This window comes from Hippocampus zosterae, chromosome 3 (assembly GCF_025434085.1).
Source record: "Hippocampus zosterae strain Florida chromosome 3, ASM2543408v3, whole genome shotgun sequence".
Classification (NCBI taxonomy): Eukaryota; Metazoa; Chordata; class Actinopteri; order Syngnathiformes; family Syngnathidae; genus Hippocampus; species Hippocampus zosterae.
This window is the reverse complement of record NC_067453.1, coordinates 17,695,130-17,720,847: the sequence shown is the minus strand read 5'-3', so window position 1 is coordinate 17,720,847 and position 25,718 is coordinate 17,695,130. Positions and strand designations below refer to the sequence as shown.

Below are 25,718 nucleotides of genomic sequence, written 5' to 3'. Positions count from 1 at the left end.
TAAAGATGCACTCAGACACACACACGCGTGGACCCACAAAACTAAGAATTATATTCGTTTTCATTTTTAGTTTTCATTTTTAGTTATCTAGCTTGTGCTTTACATTGATCTTCCTGTTATAATTTATACATTTCCTGTGGAACTACACGGGCGAGAAAAGCAGCATTGCACTTTAAATGACTCCAACAGCTATGCACACGTGAAATTCAGATGCTGGCAGTTGGTGGAAGCCCTCACACACGAGAGGTCACTTTTTTGCCTTTATAGCTCCAATATACTTTTTTTTTTTTTTAACTGCAGATGTTGACATTAAAAAAACTGTAATATGTGTTTGTGTAAAGTATTTTTTTTCTTTTGGCCATAAAAACGACTTCAAAGTGCATAGTGGAGGCCAGAAAGACACGTCAAGTCAAGTCAACAGTATTTATAGAGCACTTTCAAACAGCCATCGCTGCATACAAAGTGCTGTACATGGAGCAATTTAACATGCACAATAAACAGTAAGACAAATCGGTAATAAAGGCGGTAGAAAGCACCAAGCAGTAAAATCATGAACAAATCTAAGTCAGGCTGAGTCGAATGCCAAAGAATACAAGTGAGTTTTGAGGAGGGCTTTGAAGATGGGCAGCGAGGAGGCTTGCCGAATGTCCAGTGGGAGGTCATTCCAGAGAGAGGGACCAGCAACAGAAAAGGCTCGATCCACTCTGAGCCTCAGTTTAGTTCTTGGTACTTCTAACAGTCTGGTCCACAGACCTGAGGCGCCGGGCAGGTGTGTAGGGGAGGATGAGCTCAGAGAGGTAAGGTGGCGCGAGATTATTCAGAGATTTGAAAACAAAGAGGAGGATCTTGAAAATAACTCTAAAATGAATGGGGAGCCAGTGAAGGGATGCCAGAGTAGGAGTTATATGCTCCCTCTTACGAGTACCAGTCAAGAGGCGAGCAGCGGCATTCTGGACCAGCTGAAGGCGCTTAATGGAGGACTGGCTGACTCCAAAGTAAAGGGCATTGCAGTAATCGAGCCGGGATGTGACAAAGGCATGAATTACTGTCTCAAAGTGTTCATGTGAGAGGAGAGGTTTTATTTTGGCCAGCTGTCTAAGGTGAAAGAAGCTGGATTTAACAACGGCACCAATTTGCCGATTGAGTTTGAAATCACTGTCCAGCCTAAGTTTGAGACTGTTGACTTTAGATAAGGAGACAGGCATTTTATTATTGGGGCTTTTAATTAGATATTAAACTTGGAGGTAAGACAAAATAACTTTTCTATTTAAAAAATAACCTTTACTAAATGTTTTTTTTTTGTTGCTATCATTGTGACATTGTGAGTACGGGATTGATTGAAGCATTGAATACGAATGTTTCAGTTAATGTCCCAAATGATATTTAAAAAAAAACTGCTTTAAAAACAGCTAAATCCTCTAATTTGGGTTCAGATTTTTATATCCGACTCCAGAGCAATCATTGCCATACCACCGGTCATGAACCGCACCACGCGTCAGTGATAAGAGGAACGATTGGGTTGCTCCCGCATCCACCAACTCCCGGTCACACATAATCTGCAGTGACTGTGATCTTGCCCAGTTGAAACTGGATTTCCCAATGTCAGAGCTTCCAACATGCTTTATAATTTATTTTTTTTGCTTAGACATATGACGCCTGGAGTTGCTTTGAAATACGATGCTTTGAGTTATCAAATCAAGGCATACAGAGTTGAAACAAGCCTGTTGCTTTGTTGTGAGCATTCTCGAGTCTCGAGAAGGTGGTAGTGCCTCCTGCTCCTTGAATTTGTCACGTTGAGCCCGAGGCGATAAGAAATCGCCTCGTGCACAACAGAAAAAACGAGGTGGATCCCCGGAAAAAGCAGACAACGAAAAAATCTTGTAAGAAATAAAGGGTTTTAATAAAGAACAAAAGGAGCCCGAACAGGGAAAACGGTAACAGAAAACGCTGGTCAAATAAGGACCAGGAAAATAAGGAAGGCAACCGAAAACGCTCGCGAAACGAATAAAGGGCGAGGAACTACCGAAAAAGGAGAACTGTAACGATGACAATTTGGTCACAACACGAAATACACGAAAGTAATGGCCGTAAGGCAATAGGGCAGCGAGAAATAGTTAAGCGACGAGATTAGCGATAGAGAGCAATGGCACGGTAAGGAATTCTCCGGCAGTGGAAGAACTGCCGGAGTCTCATTAATATAGGAGGGCAATCAGTCCGAGATTGAGAACAGGTGCACCGAACAGGCGGAGGGAAAAATCCGCCACCTGTCGGCGAGCACGTGACGTGACAGAATTGTGTTGAAATTACACACCACGACTTCGAAAGGATTTCAGCGAAACGGCACTGACTTGGATATACAGTATAATCAGTCAAGGGGATTGGATGCAACTCTTCAAAGTGCAAGTACTTGACTCTTTTCACATATTAGTGACCATCTTTACGCAGCCACTTGTCATTGGGTGTTCTGAAGTCTCTTAAACCGCTTCATCATCTCTCTCATTCAACGTCGACATGGCCGCATATCGTATGACTTATCGGTTTCTTTTGACAGAAATCTATGTAAAGTATTGCCTTATTTATTGTATCCTGACGGTGACTGTAGTGGAGGACAAATGTCTTGACGTTCTCTTATTTGCAGTCTTTCCAATGGCTTCAGTTTTCAGGAGCTCATGTCCCTTTTCATCATGACATATTGCAGCTCCAGCAACAAGTTGTGCCCTCTTCCCCACAACTCATGACAATGAACCTCATCTGACTCCCTACCGTTTACTATGGAAATTACAGAATGTGTGTGTGTGTGTGTGTTGCCAGCAGCTTGATGGCTGCCATCTGCTGCAGGCCGCGAGGTTGAATTTGCCCCCGACAACTGCGTTGGGCCTCAAACCACAGACTCAACCCCAACGCAGCTGGAAGTGCTAAGACGGGCCTCCTGTCTTGACGGGCGTTTTAACACCTCAGGAGCTTATGAAATACTGAGAGCTTGAACACTATCAGAAGCGGAATTTGTGATTCTTCTCGATGCGATCCGGTTACATGTAGTGGTTTCTTCTGCTGTCTGCTCGAGACAAAAACAATTATCAGTTAGCATTTGAGAATTGAGGTGAGGTGAACAGAATGTTCCTGGAAGCAGTGTGTATGTGCGTAGTGCGTGCGTGTACGTTTGTGTGCACAAGACACAAAGAGAAAGCATTTGCGTGTCCTTGTGCAGTACTGAATGCATTTGCATATGCGCCTGTAACTTCTTCCCTTAAAAAGTGGTAAAGATTGCACGACTGTGTTTTATGCGTTGTGTTGTATTATTTTGTCATTTTATGTGAACTGTTCTTTTGATGGCGGTGCGGGCACCCACAGCGGCTCCTCTTGTTGTCTTGTCTGGTTTAGCGGGAAGAAATTTCATCTGTGCTGTATGTTGCACACCCAGCGCATTTCACAATAAAGTTGTACTTGACTTGTTGCCATGAAACCGTAAGAGGGCGCTCTAGCCCCATGTTGATAAATCAACGATGAGTCAGACGTAAGCGACACACAAGAGGATGCGCCACATCCTCTACCTCTGAGGATGAAGATTTCTTTGGATTTCGTGATTTGGAGTGACACAAATGGTTTTGGAAAACTTGTTAGCATGTTTTTTGCTTATGCTATAGTTGAACTGAATAACTCTAAATATGTTACATGAACATACTAGGCACCGTTCTCAGTTTGTTGTTTATGCGTCATGTTATGTAAGCATGTCGTATACTTATTCAGCGTGTTCTCTATTTGATTTTAATTTTAAATTGCCTTTCAAGATGACATGTCTGTTCTTGGAGTTGAATTTTATCAAATAGATCTCTCCCAAAAATGTGACTAATACTGTAGTGCGACTTGTGTTTTTTCCTTCTTTATTATACATTTTATGGCTGGTACGATTTATACTCCGGAGCGATTTATAATCCGGAAAATACGGTAACAGCCATCCGCTCTAGTCCAAAAGGTTTGTCCCCCCCTCACCCCTCACCCCTCCCTCCGACCCCCACCTTCTTGTTGTAGAAGCTAATTGGGGGTATCATTCTTTACAAACCACAAACAGCCCTGACTAACGTTACCCCTTTTAAACAAGAGTTGCTTGAAAAGAGTCATCCAGGGACACAAGGTAGGCAGATGCTTCGTAACACGCAAACACACACAATCTGGGGGGAATGCAAGTCTTCCACACTGTAATAGTCAAAGTAGATTAGATTTCTACATCATGATTAGCATTGGTGTTATTCATATTTAACAAGTGATTTTCAAAAGTATTAAAATATTTTTTAAATAGAATATTCACAAGAACATTTTCCGTCTTTGGTATTTCTCCTGCTTTTTTGTGTTCCTTTTGCCCGATATCGCTATCACTCGGGAATACTATATCGTGACTGCTGTCTTCTGATGTTTATCCACCACCACCCTGTCAGGCTGGTTGGCTATCAACAGTTTATCAGTTTCAATCTTGAAGTCCCACAGGATCTAGGCCTGGTTGTTCTCAACCACCTTCGTTGGTGTCTGCCATCTTAAGTCTGCGGCCCCGAGGCCGTATTCGGTATGTTACGGCTCACAGATCCTTTTACCTGGTTATGCCGCTCCATCTATAAGGCTTCTTGAGCTTCTGTTGCTTCAGGCATTCACTAAGCAGGTCGACCCTGGCGGCCATCTTCTTGTTTTATTTTTAGAGGCTTGTTTGTTGTCCACGGTGCCTCTTGACACTCACCAGTCCACGGTCCCTCTCCCAACTTTGTGTACAGCCTCAGAATGCTGGACTTGTGATGGAGCCCTCCTTGCATATATATGTGCGTGTGCGTGTGTAAATATGGTCCAATTGTATGTTCAATCTCTTTACTTATTTCCAGTGTGATTATTTTCTTACCTATATGATCAATCACCGGATTTCACAGCTAAAAATATTGCAGACATACTACAGAGGTAAAATAAACACCTAGATGGAGGAGTGTATTGGCAACTCACCCATTCAATTGAGACCGCTTTCTACCCTTAAAATGCGTAAGCTTCAAAACCAGTTATCAATAAACTGCCACAACGTGAATGCAACACAATACTGTTTAATTGAATACAACACTGTCCAGAATTGATGCACTGTGCGGCAAACATGGTGTTCTTCTATTGTTCTATGCGACTTGGAAGAATCTTAAGAGCCCAATTCACCTGTGCATTTTGCGAAGGAAAGGCTGATTATTTCTTGTGTGTCTCCATGCCTCTTCAGCAACATCACGTAATTGTTGGCTGTTCGCCATTCTGAGTTAATGTTCAACATACAATTGGAAATTTGTACCAGTTTTCAACTGAATATCTCTTTACAAAAGTAGTGAAGCTGTTCAAAATTTTAACAGCTGATTTGTTTTGAACTGACAGTGCAGTAGACCACAGCATTCAATAACCTGAACTATAGTTTTTCAGATCATACAGAAGGAAGGTTTGATCCATCCATCCATCCATCCATCATCTACCGCTTATCCGGGGCCGGGTCGCGGGGGCAACAGCTTTAGCAGGGAAGCCCAGACTTCCCTCTCCCTAGCTACTTCTTCCAGCTCTCCCCGGGGGATCCCGAGTCGTTCCCAGGCAAGCTGGGTGACATAGTCTCTCCAGCGTGTCCTGGGTCTTCCTCGGGGTCTCCTCCCGGTGGGACATGACCGGTACACCTCACCGGGGAGGCGCTCAGGAGGCATCCGAATCAGATGCCCAAGCCACCTCATCTGGCTCCTCTCGATGTGGAGGAGAAGCGGCTCGACTCTGAGCCCCTCCCGGATGACTGAGCTTCTCACCTTATCTCTAAGGGAGAGCCCGGACACCCTGCGGAGAAAACTCATTTCAGCCGCTTGTATCCGGGATCTCGTTCTTTCGGTCACGACCCATAGCTCGTGACCATAGGTGAGGGTTGGGACGTAGATCGACCGGTAAATTGAGAGCTTCGCCCTTTGGCTCAGCTCCTTCTTCACCACGACAGACCGATACAACGTCCGCATCACAGCAGACGCTGCACCGATCCGCCTGTCGATCTCCCGCTCCCTCCTACCCCCACTCGTGAACAAGACCCCAAGATACTTGAACTCCTCCACTTGGGGTAAGATCTCCTCCCCGACCCGGAGGGGGCACTCCACCCTTTTCCGACTGAGGACCATGGTTTCAGATTTGGAGGTGCTGATTTTCATCCCAACCGCTTCACACTCGGCTGCGAAACGCTCCAGTGAGAGTTGGAGAGCCCCGTTTGAAGGAGCTAACAGCACCACATCATCTGCAAAAAGCAGGGATGTAATACTGAGGCCCCCAAAACGGACCCCCTCAACGCTTCGGCTGCGCCTAGAAATTCTGTCCATAAAGGTTAGGAACAGAATCGGCGACAAAGGGCAGCCTTGGCGGAGTCCTACCCTCACTGGAAACGATTCCGACTTACTGCCGGCAATGCGAACCAAACTCTGACATCGGTGGTATAGTGACCGAACAGCCCGTATCAGGGGGTTCGGTACCCCATACCCACGAAGCACCCCCCACAGAACTCCCCGAGGGACACGGTCAAACGCCTTCTCCAAGTCCACGAAACACATGTAGACTGGTTGGGCGAATTCCCACATACCCTCAAGGACCCTGCTAAGGGTGTAGAGCTGGTCCACTGTTCCACGGCCGGGACGAAAACCACACTGCTCCTCCTCAATCTGAGGCTCGACTTCCTGACGGACCCTCCTCTCCAGCACCCCTGAATAGACCTTACCAGGGAGGCTGAGGAGTGTGATCCCTCTGTAGTTGGAACACACCCTCCGGTCCCCCTTTTTAAAAAGAGGGACTACCACCCCGGTCTGCCAATCCAGAGGCACTCTCCCTGTTGACCACGCGATGTTGCAGAGGCGTGTCAACCAGGACAGCCCCACAACATCCAGAGCCTTGAGGAACTCCGGGCGGATCTCATCCACCCCTGGGGCCTTGCCACCGAGGAGCTTTTTAACCACATCGGTGACTTCAACCACAGAGATAGGAGAGCCCACCTCAGAGTCCCCAGGCTCTGCTTCCTCCAACGAAGGCGTGTTGGTGGAGTTGAGGAGGTCTTCGAAGTACTCTGCCCACCGGTTCACAACGTCCCGAGTCGAAGTCAGCAGCGCCCCATCCCCACTGTACACAGTGTTAGTGGTGCACTGCTTCCCCCTCCTGAGACGTCGGATGGTGGACCAGAATTTCCTCGAAGCCGTCCGGAAGTCGGCTTCCATGGCCTCACCGAACTCTTCCCACGCTCGGGTTTTTGCCTCGGCGACCACCGAAGCCGCGGTCCGCTTGGCCAGTCGATACCCGTCAGCTGCCTCTGGGGTCCCACAGGCCATAAAGGCTCGATAGGACTCCTTCTTCAGCTTGACGGCATCCCTTACTGCTGGTGTCCACCAGCGAGTACGGGGATTGCCGCCACGACAGGCACCAACCACCTTACGGCCACAACTCAGATTGGCCGCCTCAACAATAGAGGCACGGAACATGGTCCACTCGGACTCAATGTCCCCCGTGTCCCCCGGAACATGGGAAAAGCTCTGTCGGAGGTGGGAGTTGAAACTCCTTCTGACAGGGGATTCCGCCAGACGCTCCCAACAAACCCTCACAATACGTTTGGGTCTACCAGGACGGACCGGCATCTTCCCCCACCATCGGAGCCTACTCACCACCAGGTGGTGATCAGTTGACAGCTCCGCCCCTCTCTTCACCCGAGTGTCCAGAACATGCGGCCGCAAATCCGATGATACAACTACAAAGTCGATCATCGAACTGCGGCCTAGGGTGTCCTGGTGCCAAGTGCACATATGGACACCCTTATGTTTGAACAAGGTGTTCGTTATGGACAATCCGTGACGAGCACAGAAGTCCAATAACAAAACACCACTCGGGTTTTGATCAGGGGGGCCGTTCCTCCCAATCACGCCCCTCCAGGTATCACTGTCATTGCCCACGTGAGCATTGAAGTCTCCCAGCAGAACAATGGAGTCCCCAGCAGGAGTACTCTCCAGCACACCCTCCAAGGACTCCAAAAAGGGTGGGTATGCTGAGCTGCTGTTTGGTGCATATGCACAAACAACAGTCAGGACCCGTCCACCCACCCGAAGGCGGAGGGAGGCAACCCTCTCGTCTACTGGTGTGAACCCCAATGTACAGGCACTGAGCCGGGAGGCAATGAGTATGCCCACACCTGCTCTGCGCCTCTCACCGTGAGCAACTCCAGAGTGGAAGAGAGTCCAACCCCTCTCGAGAGAACTGGTACCAGAACCCAGGCTGTGTGTGGAGGCAAGTCCGACTATATCCAGTCGGAAATTCTCTGCCTCACACACCAGCTCGGGCTCCTTCCCTGCCAGAGAGGTGACATTCCATGTCCCAAGAGCTAGCTTCTGCAGCCGAGGATCGGACCGCCAGGGTCCCCGCCTTTGGCTGCCGCCCAGCTCACATTGCACCCGACCCCTTTGGCCCCTCTCATGGGTGGTGAGCCCATGGGAAGGGGGACCCACGTTGCCTCTTCGGGCTGTGCCCGGCCGGGCCCCATGGGTGTAAGCCCGGCCACCAGGCGCCTGCCAACGAGCCCCACCTCCAGGCCTGGCTCCAGAGGGGGACCCCGGTGACCCGCGTCCGGGCAAGGGAAACTGAGATCCATTAATTTTACTCATCATAAGGGGTCTTTTGAGCCGTGCTTTGTCTGGCCCCTCACCTAGAACCTGTTTGCCATGGGTGACCCTGCCAGGGGCATAAAGCCCCAGACAACTTAGCTTCTAGGATCATTGGGACACACAAACCCCTCCACCACGGTAAGGTGACGACTCACGGAGGGGGGAAGGTTTGATAAAAGGCATATATCATTTTATTTTGAATAAAATAAGGAAATTCTGGGTCATTGTTCTGGAAATGAATTTGAACAGGTTGGCAGCTCTGCCTATTTTCTGTCAATAGTGTTCTTTACTACACCACACAAAGGGACCAAGAATGTACTCCCTGCTGTGCACACAAAACAATCATGCGTATGTTCAGCGCTTTTGAAATGTATGCACCCCTTAAAGGACCGAAGGTTAACAGTTGCCAGTTGGTATCTGGGAGAGCAGGACACCACTTGGGTGAAATGAAGGCAACACGAGGGGCCTTTCATGTGCGTGTGCCGGTGAAGGACCTTTTCTGTCAGCTCTCAAATAGCTGACCCTTACATGAGGGACATTCCTTCTCTGGCTACTGTGATAAATCAACTGCAATGCGCAGCCTGAAGGGCCAACCTGTGAGCCAACGTCACCCCATCCCCCCGCACTCCCCCGGGCACGCTAGCTCCTGCCAACAACACCATCCAAGGATGTCAGCAGGTGTGCAGCGGCCCTCCGCTCAATCAATGGACACGCTCACGATGCCCTGGGAAGCTGGCGCTTCGCTGGAAGGAGTCATCTTAGATGTAACGGGCTGCAATCGCTGGATTGTGCACAAAGCAAATTCCTTCTCGAAGCCACAGCCTGAAGTAGCACAACTGGGGCAACGGTGTCTCCAAAATTGATCAAATTGCTGTTTTCTTGGTGAAGTTAAAGAAAGTGCAGGCTATCCCTCTTGTTGGTATTGCTGGTACGGTCAAGTACATTCACCTGCAGTTGTTGTTTTTTTCCATTCTGTAGTATGTTGATCACTCTTTTTGAAGAAGGAAGATGTGTTTAATTGTAAATATTGAACACGTTTCATATTTGAGATTGTCGGCTCTGACCCGTTTCGGACCCTATTAGCACAAATTCACTCTTGACACCTCAGATAGAATGATAATTTTGTAGATACAAGATAGTCAAGCAACTGACATCCTGGTTGGGAAAGCACAACTGTGCTCAAATTACCAGCTATAGGTTTAACACCACTCAATGCAGAGATGCGCAACGGACTGTAAAATTACCAAAGTAGAACTGCTTCTGTTGCATTAGTGCTACCATTTGCATTTGTGCTAATGTTACATTTTTTATCGATCAGGGCAAGGAAAGGCATTTCATACAGAAGGCAGCCCCATGTGCCTCATACAAGCCAAGGCACAACACTTAAATTCATTTAAAAACAGAACAGCTCATGACAATTTAACAATGTTTGGAGAAACGTTAGGGTTTGATATTTCAAGATGTGATGTTTAAAAAATGACCACAACCCACTCTGCATCGAGATTTAAATTCTGTTTGCGTTGGCATTTTGTGCAGTGCTTGTGCAAACATGGACATGCCAAAATCAAGCAATGCTTATCTTAAAATATTTTTACTAGGTGAAAACTTGGTCGCGAGTAATGCCCATTACTCCTTTCTGTAGCTTTAGTGTGGTGCAACTAGTAATATATTTTGCAGACCTGCATTTAACTCACCCGGTCCTTGTGTGCATATATCAGCCAGCGTGCGTGTGTCTCCCGCTGGCATGATGCAAGCAAATGTGTTATTGTAACCTCTGCCTACCGCTGCCTCACTGGCTGGCCATGCGTCTTGTCTGGCCCTGCAGCCAACAAGGCTTCTGCTGTTCCCCGTTCTGCTCAATGCCCCAAGTTTGACTCACTTAAGTCAGAAATGTCCCATCTGTCATATTTCTTCATTCAACTCTTGCAGAGGCTGCATTTTTTTGGGTTAGGGACATGTATGTTCGTGCACTCGGATAGTCTATATTGACAAGAATGTCCGCCACTTTTCTGCAGTGACACCCTGCATGTACATAAGCTAATGAACATGGAATCAGGCAAATAGTATGTATCCACTCAAATTAAATCAAAAGAAAATAGTACGCCCAGAAAATGGACCACGTGGGGTGGGAAATGAAAGACTAGTCAGATGGTTTCTTGCATATTTTATTTACCCGCTGCAGTTTTCGGACAGAGGATAGCAGCAGTTACAAAAAGGCTCTGACTTTTTTGTTGTTGTTGTTGTTATGCATGGAAAGTCTCTACAATGATGGGACTGATGTGCTTCTTAGTGTAAAGTGACATTGGCTTACCCTAAGCCACAATGAATGGCTAAAACAGAAGGTAGATGCGTGTCTTTTCCTGTCCTTTGTCATTGTAGCTTCCAAATTTTTCTTTGTGCACCAAACCTCAGTGTTTATTAGTTACCTGAGTGTATGAGCAAAAACAGGATTATTATTATTATTATTTTTTACGTCCCCTTCGCATAGAGTACACATGACCAAGAAAAGCAGATAATTATAGATCTGGCCCTCATGTTCTTGACATTATAGTGACCCTTGCTTTTCACAAGGGGTAAGGACCGAGCTTTGACAAGAACTTTGTGAATTTATTTGCATACAGTTACAGTTCGAAAGGATGCTTGTCCATAATTGGGAAATTAGTAATCGTGCTGGACTTGAAAAGGAGTGTCTGCACCTTTTAAAAGACTGATGGTTTACCCTTGTTTTCTGGTGGCTTTTAGCCGCTTTTGAAAACATCAATTGATCAATCACTTCAGAAACTGAAGAACCTATTGACCTCAGTGTGGGAGTGTGGCGAGCCGATTGCTATTGTTTGGTTGTATTTAACCCGTGAAAGTTGATTGACAAAAACAAATAAGAGAGACCAAGCAGTGCTGTGTGATTTGCTGAGATGTTTTCAGTAATTCAGACTTGGAAGATGACATTTTGTTCAGAGTTTGGAATAAAATGGCTTCCGATAAACAAATATTGTGGTCCCATACGATAATTTGAGCCCTCCCCCCCAAAAAAAAGAAAATAGACAAAAGACATGTTAGACTTGTTATTTATTAGACTCCATAATGCATACTCTTGTTTTTATGTCTTTAATTCAGGTGCTTTGTATAAGTACCTAGCAGTTACTAGCTTATCAGATGCTACCTGCCCCCAGAGCAAAACTGATATCCCGACCTGTCTCTGCATCTTGAGAAGTTTACCTCCCTGCTTTCTGCAGCGTCAGTCTCACATGAAGCTTCATCTGCCTGTTGGACCTCAACTGGAATCTTCTATCAGACTGCCGTTGGCTGTCTGAGGATAGCTGGCTATCCTCTTGTGCTAGCTATTTCTTTGCTAACACGGTGCCTTATGAAATCTGGTTGTTTGGACAGCATCTTGGAGTGCTTGAAAAAGGATGAGGATCAGCTTGAACAGGGAAATTTTTCAGCAAATAGTTTGTTAAAGTGAAATGAAACTGTTGGAATGAATAATTTTTTTAAATAGTTCTGTGCCTGGAGGCTTCCTAAAGTCCCCCCCCCCCCCTTCTTCCCCCAAAAATCAAATTGGAAAGCTTTAGTCGTCTTTGTTTATTTGTACTTTGTTATTCTTGACATTAGAGATTGACAAGTTTGGCAGTGTTAAATTATCAGCTGCTCACACATTACTTTTGTCAATACTTCCCCTTCATCCCCATGACATTTTATACTTTTTGTTGGCCATTTGGAGCTAATCTACCTTAGCGTTTTGTCTCCTTGCACTTAAGTGTTGCAATGAAGACAAGCTCAACAGACAGTTCAGCCAGTGTCAGGATGTGGATTGAGGTGCGGTGGTTTTGGCCAAGTTCCATCGTGGGGAGATGAAGGGGGGTCTTTTGACGTCACTGAGAAACGTGTCACACTTCTCAAGTAGCGAGGAGCCTTGGGCTGCTCGAGCAGATGTCGCACAGATGAGCCCACATGTGTGAACACACTCTCACATGTGTACGCGCAACTTTACACACTGGCACCTACTCAGCCTATGTTTTTCATTTGAAAAGAAAAAAAAATGGAAAATGAATGTTGGAACATTCGCTGGATCTCTTTGGGGTTTTTGGTTGCGTACAGGCATAAACTGACGTGGTCTTCACCTGGAGTGTTGACAGGGGAGGTGAAAAAAAGTTGAAACTTGTTCAGTTGAGTGTTTTTCTTTTTTCTTCCTGGATCAGTCCTCAAAGTGTCGATTAAAGCTTGATGTGGCGCCTACAAAATGTCTTTCAACTACAACGTTCCTGTCATGTCATGCAAACCTATTTGGAAAGGCTGACCCCCAGGAGATTCTTCGCAACCCAGACATCAGCTCTTCTATCCCTTTGTGTCCGCGCCTGCTTTCACACTCGGATCCTTAAGTCTGTTCTAATCAAACCCAATCTTGTCTTTCCCTTTGGTGTAATTTGTTTTGTTTGGTATTAACCATGCAATCGGAACGTGAGAGCAGTGCAAATCAACTCAAGCACCCTCTTAAAGTTGGTGTTTGAAAATATCTGCAGAAGTAACAGGACCTTGATCCTTTTCGACTGACAAAACAAGCAGGTTTAACTTGAAGGGCAGAATAGCCACCTAATACATGTACGTAGTTCCTTAACGGATATGGCTGCATAATTATCCGGTGCCTCTTCACGTTATCTTGCCTGTCTCGTCACTTCACCAAATAAAGGGGGGATGATTTACTCATGATTTGTAAACTAAAGATTGGTCTCCATTAAAGGGAGTCCATCTGTATGGCCATTCTTCCATTTTACGTCCTTGTAACCTACAGGAGACATTGATCTCACGATGTTCAGTTATAATTTTCTACTAGTGAATAGAACCTGCTGGCCGGGTGATCGACTGGTTAGCACGTTGGACTCACAGTGCAGAGATGCGGGGTTCAATTCCGGCTCCGTGTTCCTGTATGGAGTTTGCATGTTCTCCCAGTGCCCGTGGGGGTATTCTCCGGGTACTCCAGTTTCCTCCCACATTCCAAAAACATGCATGACAGGCTGACTGAACACTCCAAATTGTCCCTGGATGTGAGTGTGAGCACGGATGTTTGTTCGTCTATGTGTGCCCGTGCCCTGCGATTGGCTGGCAACCGGTTGAGGGTGGGACGGCTGGGATAGGCTCCAGCATGCCCCGCGGCACTTGTGAGGATAGCGAATCAGAAAATGGAAATGGATGTATAGAAACTGAAACCGATGGAAAATAGACCAAGTTTACAAACCCGTCAGCTCATTCGGGCCAGAGAAAGCAAACTGGAAGTGTGACAGCATCCCCGCTCACATCTGTAATGCCGAAAGAGTCCTGGTTGGCATCTTTTATAGGAAACAGTCCTCACGCTCCTTCCCAAAGACACCCTTCATCCTCTCTGCCTTTTATTTGACTTTACTTTTCCATAAAATAAATGAATGGACCACCCGCCACCACCCAGCCCTTTTGTTGTCCTTTTATTGGAGGTTGGCGGTTCAGCCAGCGATCTGAACGTTCTTGTGGTTTGCAGACGTGCATCACGGGCTTGACTAATTCCCAATGTAAACACGTCTTCTGAGGTACACTTTTTTGCTAACTTGCTTTGCTATTATTTGGGCATTTCCTTGTTTCGTATCCATTCAACATATGGATGGATTTTATCCTTACGTTTGCTTTCTGCCAAAATGTTCGGGTTGACCGTTGGCATTGATCCGTCCCTCCGTTTGTCTTCGCCCCCAGGGATGCAATTATAGTTTCCTACTTTTGCGTACTGTACCTCATGTGTGAAGTTTGTTTGTTTGTGTAAAGTTTGGTTTGTGTCAAACTTGGTGTATGTATGCAGGTATATATTTTTGTTTTGGAATCAATTATTTATGATGTGTCCGTAGAGGTGACTGTGATGTTTGCCATGTATTTGCGGTAATACTGCCCCTTCGTCATAACATCGGATTGTCGAATCTATTGTCACAAGCGTTTGGTAATGACCAAAGGTTTACAAACAAGTGGCGTAAGTCTCTGCAAGGTGTGTGGATTGACCCCAGAGATGAGGTCATCCTTCTCCAGAGCGTTGCTGGGTATTTTGAGCATAGCATGTTCAACTTCGGGCAATCCTAGGAGATGTTTGGTAGGGGCTATGTTTCACAGATGGCCTTGGAACATCTCGGCGGTCTGGGCCAGGGTTCTTCATACCGCTTCCCCTGTGACCTGCATAAGTGGTGGAAAATGAATGGATCGGATCTTAGCAACTCAAAGCCAGTGGTTTGATGAAGAGACAAATATCAGGTGACAGGTAGCAGGTAGTGTTTTTTTTTTTTTTTGTATGATGAGTTGATTATGTTTGAAATGTCAGCAGTAATGAAGATTGGTCTCCTTCAAAGAAACAAATTAATTTACTGTGACTGAAATATTTTTACTCTTCGTCACGCAAGGTTCAGCGCGATCCTCTCCTGAAGTTGAGGGTCGGTGACTTGACAACATTACATGCCTGTAAAAGGTTACTCCGAATGCATATTTAGCTCTCTGATGGCTGCAGTGCGTCTTGGAGGTCACCGGACGTGCAGACAAAGCCAGGAGGAAATGATTAGGATCAAATGGTTTGCGGCGTTGCCGCACATGTGAGAAGCGCTCATTCATGTCGCTGCAGGACTGAATGTTAAGACCCTTTCAAGGGCCAGTTCGATGAAAAGGCTCGTTTTGAGTGCAAGATTTCAGTCGACTCTACTAACCAACCCCAAACTACACAAACAAAACCTCTTAGCGCCTTGACAGGCTCGATTGTGCCATCAAGTTAAAAATCTGTCCACACTCTTCTCACCATCCTTACAAATGAGCTCTGTTGCCTTTCCTCCTTCCTCTTTTTGCTTACCCTTAACAAGGATCGTCCAAATAGCAACAGCATAACTTTCCTGCTATGTTTCCACATTCTTCTTATGCCAATTTCCACATTTTTTTTCTCTCTCTCTCTCTCCCCACACCCTTCATCTTGCCTTGCCGTGCACCTTTTTTATTGTTCGCAGACAGCAGTGAAACATATTGAGAGACATCGCACACATCGCACACACATGCTCTGCCGAAGGGAAGAAGAATCCTTCCAGGAAAGCGGCATCTGTGCAGTCCATTAGACAGACTCGGACACTGTTGCGGGCCTTTGACATATGTCGCTGCGCTGCGGAGAGGATGCAAAAGCAGGGGATTGAAAGGAATTCATCGGAGGAGGTGATGCGCCGCACGCCGGACAACGTTCACACTTGGCAGGCGCACAAGTGCAAGGTGGAGCTGCATGATAAGCTTCAAACTCCTCCTGAGTCGTAGGGGCAGGAGACCTCAAGGGTGCCGCAAGACTGGAACTCTTTGAGAAGTAGCGGCCGCTCAGTTCTGAAGAGGAAAACTCCACACGACTGTAATGTTTGGAGAAATGTTTCTCTTGTGGGCAGGTCTCACTTAGTGTATGTTAGTGAGAGGGCAGACGAAAGGAGCACAGTGTAAACGCACGAAGGGGAAGATTGTGCCTGGGTTTTAAGGGTGGAAAGTAAAGAGGAAGGCCGTCCGTTTGAGCCCCCGCAGCTGCAATTCATTAGTGTATTTGTGTTTCTGGGTCTGAGTGGAGTGGACCGAGTGTGGAGCCGGTCCAGACCAGACCAGGATGTGTTCTAGTGGGCAAACACGCTTCAGCTCTTGTATTTTATTTGACTTTTAAGGCCAGCTCAAAACAACATTCCTCTCACATGTGTAATGGATAGAACACGACTGCCTCACAATGTATTTATTAGCGGGTCGTAATAATCGCTTCTGATTTTCCGAAGAGGGGTGGGGGGTGAAATGTGTCCTAAGCCGCATTATCTGCATGGGACGGGCGACTGATCTGCGGCTTAATTAACCTCTCATTATTGTCGCTGAACTGCTGCTACATGAACTTCCATTTCTGTTTCAGGAAACCTCACTTACACAGTTGGTATTCTTAAGTTGATTTATCTCGATTATAAATGATTGGGGTTTTTTTTCTTCTATTCTGTCATCGAAGTTGAACATTTTGCACGGTTTAATAGACGTCGGCTTCACAGTGCAGAGGTACCGGGTTCGATTCCAGCTCCGGCCTCCCTGTGTGGAGTTTGCATGTTCTCCCCGCGCCTGCGTGGGTTTTCTCCTGGTGCTCCGGTTTCCTCCCACATTCCAAAAATATACATGGCAGGCTAATTGAACACTCTAAATCAGGTGTCACCAACATTTTTGAGGGTGAGAGCAACTTCATGTGTACCGATTGTGTGAAGGGCTACCAAATTGATACACGTCTGAAATAACATATTTGTCCAAAATACCTTCAATAATATGAGGATGTGTTATTTTTAATACTTGATGATTTAAATTGTCAGACTTTGATCGTGTTTCGAAATGTCTCACAGTACTGCCAATGTTTGCATTTTAAAATCATAATTTCTACTAGCAAATCACAATGTCCAGGCACTGGCGGGCTACTCAAGTGGTCTTCACGGGCTACCTGGTGCCCGCGGGCACCATGTTGGTGACCACTGCTCTAAATTGTCCCTAGGTGTGAGTGTGAGCGTGGATGGTTGTTCGTCTCTGTGTGCCCTGTGATTGGCTGGCAACCGATTCAGGGTGTCCCCCGCCTACTGCCCGGAGACAGCTGGGATAGGCTCCAGCACCCGCCGCGACCCTAGTGAGGATCAAGCGGTTAGGAAGATGAATGAATGAATGAATGAATGAATATATTTTGAGTTAAGTCGGATGTAACGGGGCCCAGCGATGACATCATTAGCTTTGAGGTCTTGTTTCGGTAATTTTGTGTGTGTGGGGTGGGGGGGGGGGGGGGTTGTGGACAATCTGATATTACGCCGGTTGAGATTTCACAGTTTTCCGTCACGGTTTAATCGGGGCTGGTCAAGCCAATCACAATAAATTTCCTGTAAGTTCTAATTTGAGTGAGTGTGAGTGTGATGGCGGGATGGTGAACTGTTGGGATGGTAAGCCTTTAATGAGATCAGCTCAGATGCGTTATCATTGTAACCAAATTAACCATGATGCATTGTGCGCGAGATTAAGTTTGGCCGGCGCTCAGTCACATTTGTGGCAGAGAAGTGACACGTAACACTTGTCCCAAATGTAATAAACTGGACTCTCTTCATGCACATTAAATACAATCTTTGCCGCAGATGATGCGGGATGACGCCGGTGCTATGTGACGCACTGCATAAACAAAAAGTGAGGTCACGGTGAACGTCAATGTCTCCTTGGCTTGGATATAACCGGAGTCACTCGGTGTCTTTAGGTCACAATCATCCGTCATTGTCAACAGAAGCTTGAGGTTAAAAATAGTAGATGGCAGCGTTTCAACATTGGGTATGTAATGGTTGATTTGGTTCAGAATGACGGGTTCCGCGTTAAGACAGCATGTCAGGAAAGATGCGGAGATTGAGGAAATTGTCGAAAAGGGTCATACATGGCGGAAAAATCCACTTGGGCTCAGCGTATGAATTTGATGCTCAAACATCACATTGAGCTTATGTAGAAGTGATTTTGACAACGTTTGACTGAAACATAGAAAATGAATACAGTGGAAGCTGAAAATGAAAACAATGGGAGCTTGAAGTTTCCCATCGCTTGTTTTGCAAAGTTGCCACGTTCTAAAAAGGGTATTTGTGGCTCTAATTCCTCTTTAATTGTCCCATACAAAGCACAAGTCCCTTGCTTTGATCCGTCAGTCGTAGACAAATTGGATTGACGGGTGATGGATGGATTATGACAGACAGAGCAATGGATTGATATAGGAATGGAAAGTCACAACAAACACGTAAATGTTTTTCCCCAGGGTTTTTTTTTCATTCACTTTTGTAAAATGTTTTTGTAAAATGTTCAACCTGGATTGTGATCCAACTTTCTGCTATGATTTCACTTTTTGTGAGTTTGTACTTTTTTTCTGAAAAAAAAGAGCAAAGCATGTTGAGATTTTTCAAAAATACTGCAGGTGCCTTTCGTTGGACGGCGACATTCTTAAGAGTGATCTAGAAGCTGAAGAACAGCAGTTTCTGAAAAAGACCAAACCAAATGTAAACCGCTGGAGCTCGAGTTCATTCATTTTTGGACTGTGACACTTTGCCCTACGTATAGACTAATGATCTTTGGGGCGGGAACACACAATGCATCGGTAATGGAGTCTGCATCGCATGTTTGTCTCGGCGTCCTCTTCTCCGATTGGCCACTCGCTCTGAATTACCAGACGGACTGTTTATCCTCACTGTTTGCCAAGATCCTTATCAGCCCTAACAGTGTTTTAACTCCCAGTGGAGAATGCGTGGGAGATGCGAAGAGGAAGTCAGCGGAATGTGTATATGTGTGTGCGCCACACAATAGTGGACGTCTCGCCGTACGTTCACATTGTCAAACATGGGCGCCCCGGTTATGTTTATGGGACAATACTGTTGTTAGGTTTTACTCTTCAGCATTTCATCAATTCAAAAGTTAATAGCTTACCTTTTCACTTCCTTAAATGACGTCCCACCATGATATGTCGTTATTTAGTTTCTGTTGTTAATTCTCCTTCAGCATTATCGGTGGTCTTTTTTTTAATACTTGTTTGACAGTTGTAAGAATGTAAAAAAAAAGATCGGTGATAATAAATGGACGGCTTTATTATTTTCTGCTGAAAATATTTTTTCAAAATTCCTTTCTGTTTGGATTTGTGACCGCTAGATTTTTTTCAAAGCAGCTAATCCATCCTATCTTGATTCATACTTCAAAAATGACTGAGTGTGACGTCCATGAGTGTATTCATATTCCTGTGTGTGTGTGTGTGTGTGTGTGTGTGTGTGTGTGTGTGTGTGCGTGCACGTGCATATTGGATCTTGTGTGTAATCTAAGCTCTGGCCATCTCCCTGTGTGTGAGTAATGGCCCCTGTTTTATTGGTCTGCTCCTCAACAGACTATGAGTAATCACATAATGCCTGGTCTGACGTCAAAGCCATTTCCATGGCAACACAGTGCTTCTCAATCTGGAGAGGTGTGTTCATACCCCCCCCAAAACCCCCCCTGCACATCTTTTCATGTGCGCTCTGGATGGACACAGTATGACTTGAATTAAATAAACCCCCAGCCCAAAGTGCCAATCCGTAGTTTCTGAATGCGATCTTGTAATTATGTGTAATCCCACACTTTGTACTCTTCATCCCGTTCTCCCTGTTATCCACTCGTTCCATTATTCAGAATTTAGTCATCCTCCTGCCTTCCACCTCTCTTATGATGAGACCCACATTCTGACGCTCACTGCGACACCTTTTGCCTCTCCAAAATCCCGTTCTTCAGGCTCCACACCAGATGTGTCCTTTCCCTCTGTCTTTTTGGCCTGTCATATGCACTGTTATGTTCCAACAAACCACCTGGCCTTCTTTTCCTTTATTTATTTTTTAATTGCTTGCTTGAGTGACAGAAATATAATTTGTAAAACTCAAATGTATTCCTTTTTTTTCCAATGTACCGATTGATCTACGTTCCAACTCTTACGTATGGTCACGAGCTATGGGTCGTGAACGAAAGAACGAGATCCCGGATACAAGCGGCCGAAATGAGCTTTTTCCGCAGGGTGTCCGGGCTCTCCCTTAGAGATATGGTGAGAAGCTCGGTCATCCGGGAGGGGCTCAGAGTCAAGCCTCTTCTCCTTAATGTCGAGAGGAGGCAGATGAGGTGGCTTGGGCATCTAATTTGGATGCATCCTGGACGCTTCCCTGGTGAGGCGTTCCGGGTATGTCCCACCGGCAGGAGGCCCCGGGGACGACCCAGGACACACTGTGGTGATAGTTTAGATAATCAGGCTAGCCATGACAAATGCCTCAGACACACAACGGCGTCATGACGGACGGACATAATCCCTCTGTTATGTCTGCTGTCATTGCTTTGAGAGGAACCACCCATTTCCTCCCTTTCATTAAAAGTTTTCAGTCAATGTCAAAATGGAAAAGGTTCGTACTGGCTCAATGTCGCTCTTCTCGTTTGAGGGGCGGAGCTAACGGAGTGAACTTCTGTGTTAATCAACACAGTCTAATCAATTAGACCGTGTGTGTGTGTTTGTGTGTGTGTGTGTGTGTGTGTGTAAATTCTAGAGCTGTCAGTTTAGCGCGTTTTTATTACCATTAATTTAAATGAATTTTAACGGGATTCAATTTTTTCTCGCGAGTTTAACGCGGCACACGTCACAGGAGGATGTTACGTTGCTCTATAAATACACCAGAAACAAAACAACAAGCGCGCTGCAGAAAAAACTACTTAGAGTTTATGAATGGAAACTTTACTTTTAAATAGTTGCCATATTGCTCCACTGACAAGACCAAAGTTATCTGTTCTCTTTCTCTCTTTGTATCATACAGGTATACGATGTATGCCACTGACGCGATTGTTACTTGTTTGGAACTATTTTGTGTGGAAGGTTACAGTGTTCTGTGTCCATGTAAATAGAGCGGGTGGAGCTTCTCTGTGTTCGTCTGACAGTGACCGTGCGCTACAGTGGTAGCGACCTAGCGAAAGTAAAATGTCTCCAGTGTTGTCATCGAACCAAGTGTAGTCATTCGAAATGAGGTCTACACAAAACCGTAGAGAGACTTCCGCGCAAGAAGGACCAATACAATCAACATAGCCTGACTGTGTTAGGGGGAGTGAACCCCCCCCCCTTCCAGAATGGTTTGCCCCTGCAGCATGGGGGAAGTGCGTGTGCTTGTTTGTACGGCCGGCAGTTTCGAATACAGCGGCACATAATGAACACTGGTGTCCGGTGTCCCGTTATTCTTCAACAAACATACAGAAACAGACTGCTGTGTTGAAAGCAAACTTGAGAAAAACGAAGAATGCAACAATGGTTTAGATCCACTATAGGTTGAGTACTAGTGCACCTTAGATGTGCACTTTATAATGTTATATTGCTCTGTTTTGATTTCATAAAAAAAAAACTGTGAGAGCAGCTGTTGTGTGACAAAATATTTTTTTCACCGTTATTGATGGACAGTAATATTGTGAGAGATTATGTGTGAATAACTGCACCAAGTGAAAAATTGTTCACGTAAAGTTGAAAATCGAAATTGTTATTTCAGTAAATATTTGCATTTGGCACATAGAAAAGTGATTCATGATTCCATGTTGATGAGAGCATTAAAATGTGGACAAAATAGGACAAAAAATGTAACAGGAAATTCATAAATGATAAAAATGTGTGAGTAATCACGATTAATTTTTTTGTTCATTTGAGTTAATTATGACAGTTGCATTTTTAATTAGATAAGATAAGATATCCTTTATTCGTCCCACACTGGGGAAATTTACAGCCTCCATAAATAAATAAATAAATCCTAAATAAATAGATAAATATTTTAATCGTTTGACAGCTCTAGTAAATTCACAAATGGTGATTGTCACTTGGTTGTTTTCTGACTAGTTGTGGTACGTTGAAGGCCTTAGAAAAATATTTTCATGTAGAAATGTAATTTTAGGCATTTATTGTTCTTTAAGATGTGTGAGTGATTTGAAAACCATCCCAGTGTACCTTAGGTTAGAGTCAGCGTACACCAAGGTTTGATCACCAGCCAATCACATTCGCATTTTTCGTACTCTCGGACCTGCACGGACTTATGCAGATTGTGTCACTTTATTGGCTGGACATTTCGCTGCTCCGCAGAGTGTGATAGTCCGGCGCATTACCTTTCGCCAACGGCGGCAACACACGGGTGAGCCGGTACCGATTTGCGATGCTTAGCGGGACTCTTCAAATTCGGCCGCTTGGACGAGGAGATGATTCGGGACCAATTAGCGGAGCACACGATTGATCCCAAGCCCCAGGAGAAACTGTTACTGTCGCCGGACGACCTCCCGCTGTCGAAGGCTGTGGAAATGGCGTTCCAACTCGAGAATGCAGCACACTTAGCAGCGCGGCTCGCGAATCCAGACACACCCACCGCTTCACACTCTCCTGCTCTGGCTCAGATTGTCGCTCCGACCGCTCAACCCTCAGACTCCACTTCCACCTACGACGGTGCCGAGGTAAATGTGGCCGGGGGTCAAGGGGCCGTCACACGCAGACCTTGTGCCAACTGTGGCTCGGCCTCACACCCCACGCGTGCGCCATCTCTCAAGGCCACCAGACAAAGATGCCAGCGCTGCGGGAAGATGAACCACTTCTCCAGGATGTGCCGCTCTGCCCCCATACCGACAAACCCCTCATCCCGCTCACCTGACCGGTTGGGCCTGACCACCATTCACTCCGTGGGCTCCGGCGCCAAGCCATTCAAGTGGTGCACAGTGGAACTGGACGGCGTGAGCTTGCCACTCCTACTTGACACTGCAGCCTCCAGGTCTCTGCTGAACGTGTCTACACTTAGACGCCTATTTCCCCGGCTCTCGATTAAGGCCAACGTCGAAGACTTGTTTGGCAATGGCCACGCTAAAATTGGCATGGTGGGCACCGCCACCTTCGCCGTGCGCTATGGCTATAAAACTCCCTGCTTTCATCTTTCTCCCGTCATGGCGCCAACCTCTTGGGCTTCGACTTGTTTTGTGCACTCGGATTTTCCATCACGGAAGAACGTGGGCGCCGCAATTCTGACGGTGACTACATCCTGGCAGCACCGTTGGCCATCGCTCTTTACAGGTTTGGGCTGTCTCACTGCCTTCAACCATCAGCCACTCATTGATCCTACTGTGCCCCCCCGTGATCCAGCCTCTTCGCCGACTGCCCCTCGCCCTGCGTGATGACATCTCGGCTGAGCTACAGAAACTCCTTGATGCTGGCATCATTGAACGGATTGACGCGTCCCCTTGGATCTCCAACCTGGCGGCAGCAAAGAAAAAGACGGGTGGTCTGCGACCTTGCGTTGACCTCAGAATGGCTAACAAGGCAGTGATTCCTGACAAATACTCACTGCCCACAGCGGAGGAGTTGGCTGCCAAGTTCTATGGGTCCACCATGTTCACAAAACTGGACCTGTGCCAAGGCTATCTACAGGTTCCCCTGCACCCTGACAGTCGCAACCTTACAGCCTTTGTGACCCACATGGTGGTTTTCCGCTACACCCGCATGCCCTTCGGCCTCAGCTCGGCCCCCAGCTGTTTTCAAAAGATCATGGCCACCATCTTCGCAAGCATCTGGGGGTGGTTGTTTACCTGGATGACATTGTAGTACATGGTGCGACGTGTGACCTGCATGATGACCGCCTCTCCAAGGTGCTCGATGTGCTGGCGAGCCACAACCTCACCCTGAATGGGGAGAAGTGCATCTTTTCGGCATCGGCTATTGAGTTTGTGGGATTTTGCCTGACCGCTGATGGCCTGAGTCCACTACACTCCAACGTCGATGCAGTATTGCGCCTGCCAGAGCCATCGTGCCCCGCAGAACTGTCCACCTTTGTGGGCGTGACGGCTTTTTACATTTCCTCCTGGTGTGGATTTGCATACATACAGTATGCAAATGCACATATGGCTCTGCATTCCGTACTGTATGTCCCACACAACTCAGCGCCGTCAAGCTGTTTACGACTCCTTTTTATGGTAGCCCTCTTGTAATTAATGACAGTACTTCCTATTATGTTGGATAACCATTCCACCGGGCCCGTTTAGCTTTATTATTATTTTTTTAATACAATTGTGAAAACAATCTTAGCTGATGAGCGTCATTTATCTAGAGTTGCAGCAGATATTTGTTTCTGCTTGCTTTACATAAAGTGCAATTAGAGCCATTCTAGATGATAAGTCGCTCCCGCTTCAGGCCGCAGACCTCCTTTTTTGGACAAGTGATTCTCGGCTGGACGCGAGCTTGCAACCGTGTTCGATTAATTTCCACCTGCCATCATTACGAAGTGGCTAATTAAGCGGACAACACATTGCGAATGGGGCAGAGCAGCGTTCGTTGAAATACGCGTAGTGTTGTCCCCCCCCCCCCTCACCCCCCCTGTTGAAATGGTTGCACGATGAGTCTGTTGTTGTTTGCTGTCTTTGGGGCGCCACGCTGAGAGCGTGATGTCATAGGCTTCTGTTTCCACAGCTGTGTTCGCAATTGAAGCCATTTTAACGTCTTTTAATATGTTTTTGTTTGAGCAGTTCCAGCTTTAGATTCATGCCGTTTGGACATCAGAGACTTTTATTTCTTAGGCGCAAGATAATCTATGTCACACTTCACCGTTTATTATTATTATTTTTTTCAGTTCAGTGGTGACACACGTCATGCATTAAACTAAGATCTGGCAATTTTATGACTTTTTTCACCCAACCAAAATAACTCATTGTTGCATATAAAACCCACTTTTGGCCGATGTGGAATTTTCATGTTGTGAGCGCCAGCATCTCCTTACTAAGTACGCGCAGATTTCCACTTCTACTAGTTCCACAAATCACATTCACAACTGACTCATTGAGTTACATTCATTGTAGGGTTTTTTTTTTTCATTCTTCGGTGCCCTGAAGATGGATTCTATTCCGATAAATAATGCTTTTAGTCATCATCGGTTGCAAAAACTCATTTGTCTATTCTGTGAACTCACCACAACATTAGATCCATTGAATGAGATCTGGTTTCCTTGATTTACTTTAAAGCTAGTGATGCTCAGTTTAGAAGTATTGTATTCATTTCAGCATGTATTGTTGTAGTTGGACAATGGATTAGTTCCGTCGCATGTCATGGCAGCATTAGTGTGAACATGAGTGTGATGGGTTGTCAGTCTATACTTGCAGACATGGACTGTGATTGGGTGTTTTTTTTAAATCATTTTCTCTCATGTAGCGGTCCGTTTTAAGGTAAAATGAATGAGTAAGTGGGGGGAAATCATCCATCATCGAAAATAAAAGCTAACTAAATGAAAATATTAGCATTGTCAACAACTTTTACTGTGATACATAATGTCTGTAACCATCAACAATTGACATCTTTTTACAATGTGAATATATAATTGCAAAAATGAAAAGCAAAGGGTGTTTTCATCTGATCATCTCAAAAACATTTGCTGGCCTTCATCTTGACATCAGCTGTGTTATTACATGTATTTATGTACTCTTTGGTTTCCTGAGCTTGCAGCTGGCCAATCCAAAGCAGCGTGTTTG

At 45.9% G+C, this 25,718-nt stretch overlaps 2 protein-coding genes across 4 annotated transcripts in view; one reads left to right on the top strand and one right to left on the bottom strand.

Annotated features, from left to right (window-relative positions):
- The window catches only part of LOC127598052 (tumor protein p53-inducible protein 11-like), an 823,313-nt gene that overhangs the window by 672,190 nt on the left and 125,405 nt on the right, over positions 1-25,718 (bottom strand). The gene's annotated exons all lie outside the window — the stretch shown is intronic.
- LOC127598037 (cGMP-inhibited 3',5'-cyclic phosphodiesterase 3A-like) overlaps positions 1-25,718 on the top strand; it is an 83,724-nt gene that overhangs the window by 6,888 nt on the left and 51,118 nt on the right. The window contains exon 1 of one of the 3 annotated variants that reach the window (XM_052061536.1): positions 2,299-2,403. The exons of the other annotated variants lie outside the window; for them this stretch is intronic. Coding sequence (XP_051917496.1) covers positions 2,383-2,403 — 21 coding nt within the window. The 5' untranslated portion in view covers positions 2,299-2,382. Of the gene's footprint in view, positions 1-2,298; positions 2,404-25,718 lie in introns of those variants that run through there. 3 annotated transcript variants of the gene reach the window in all.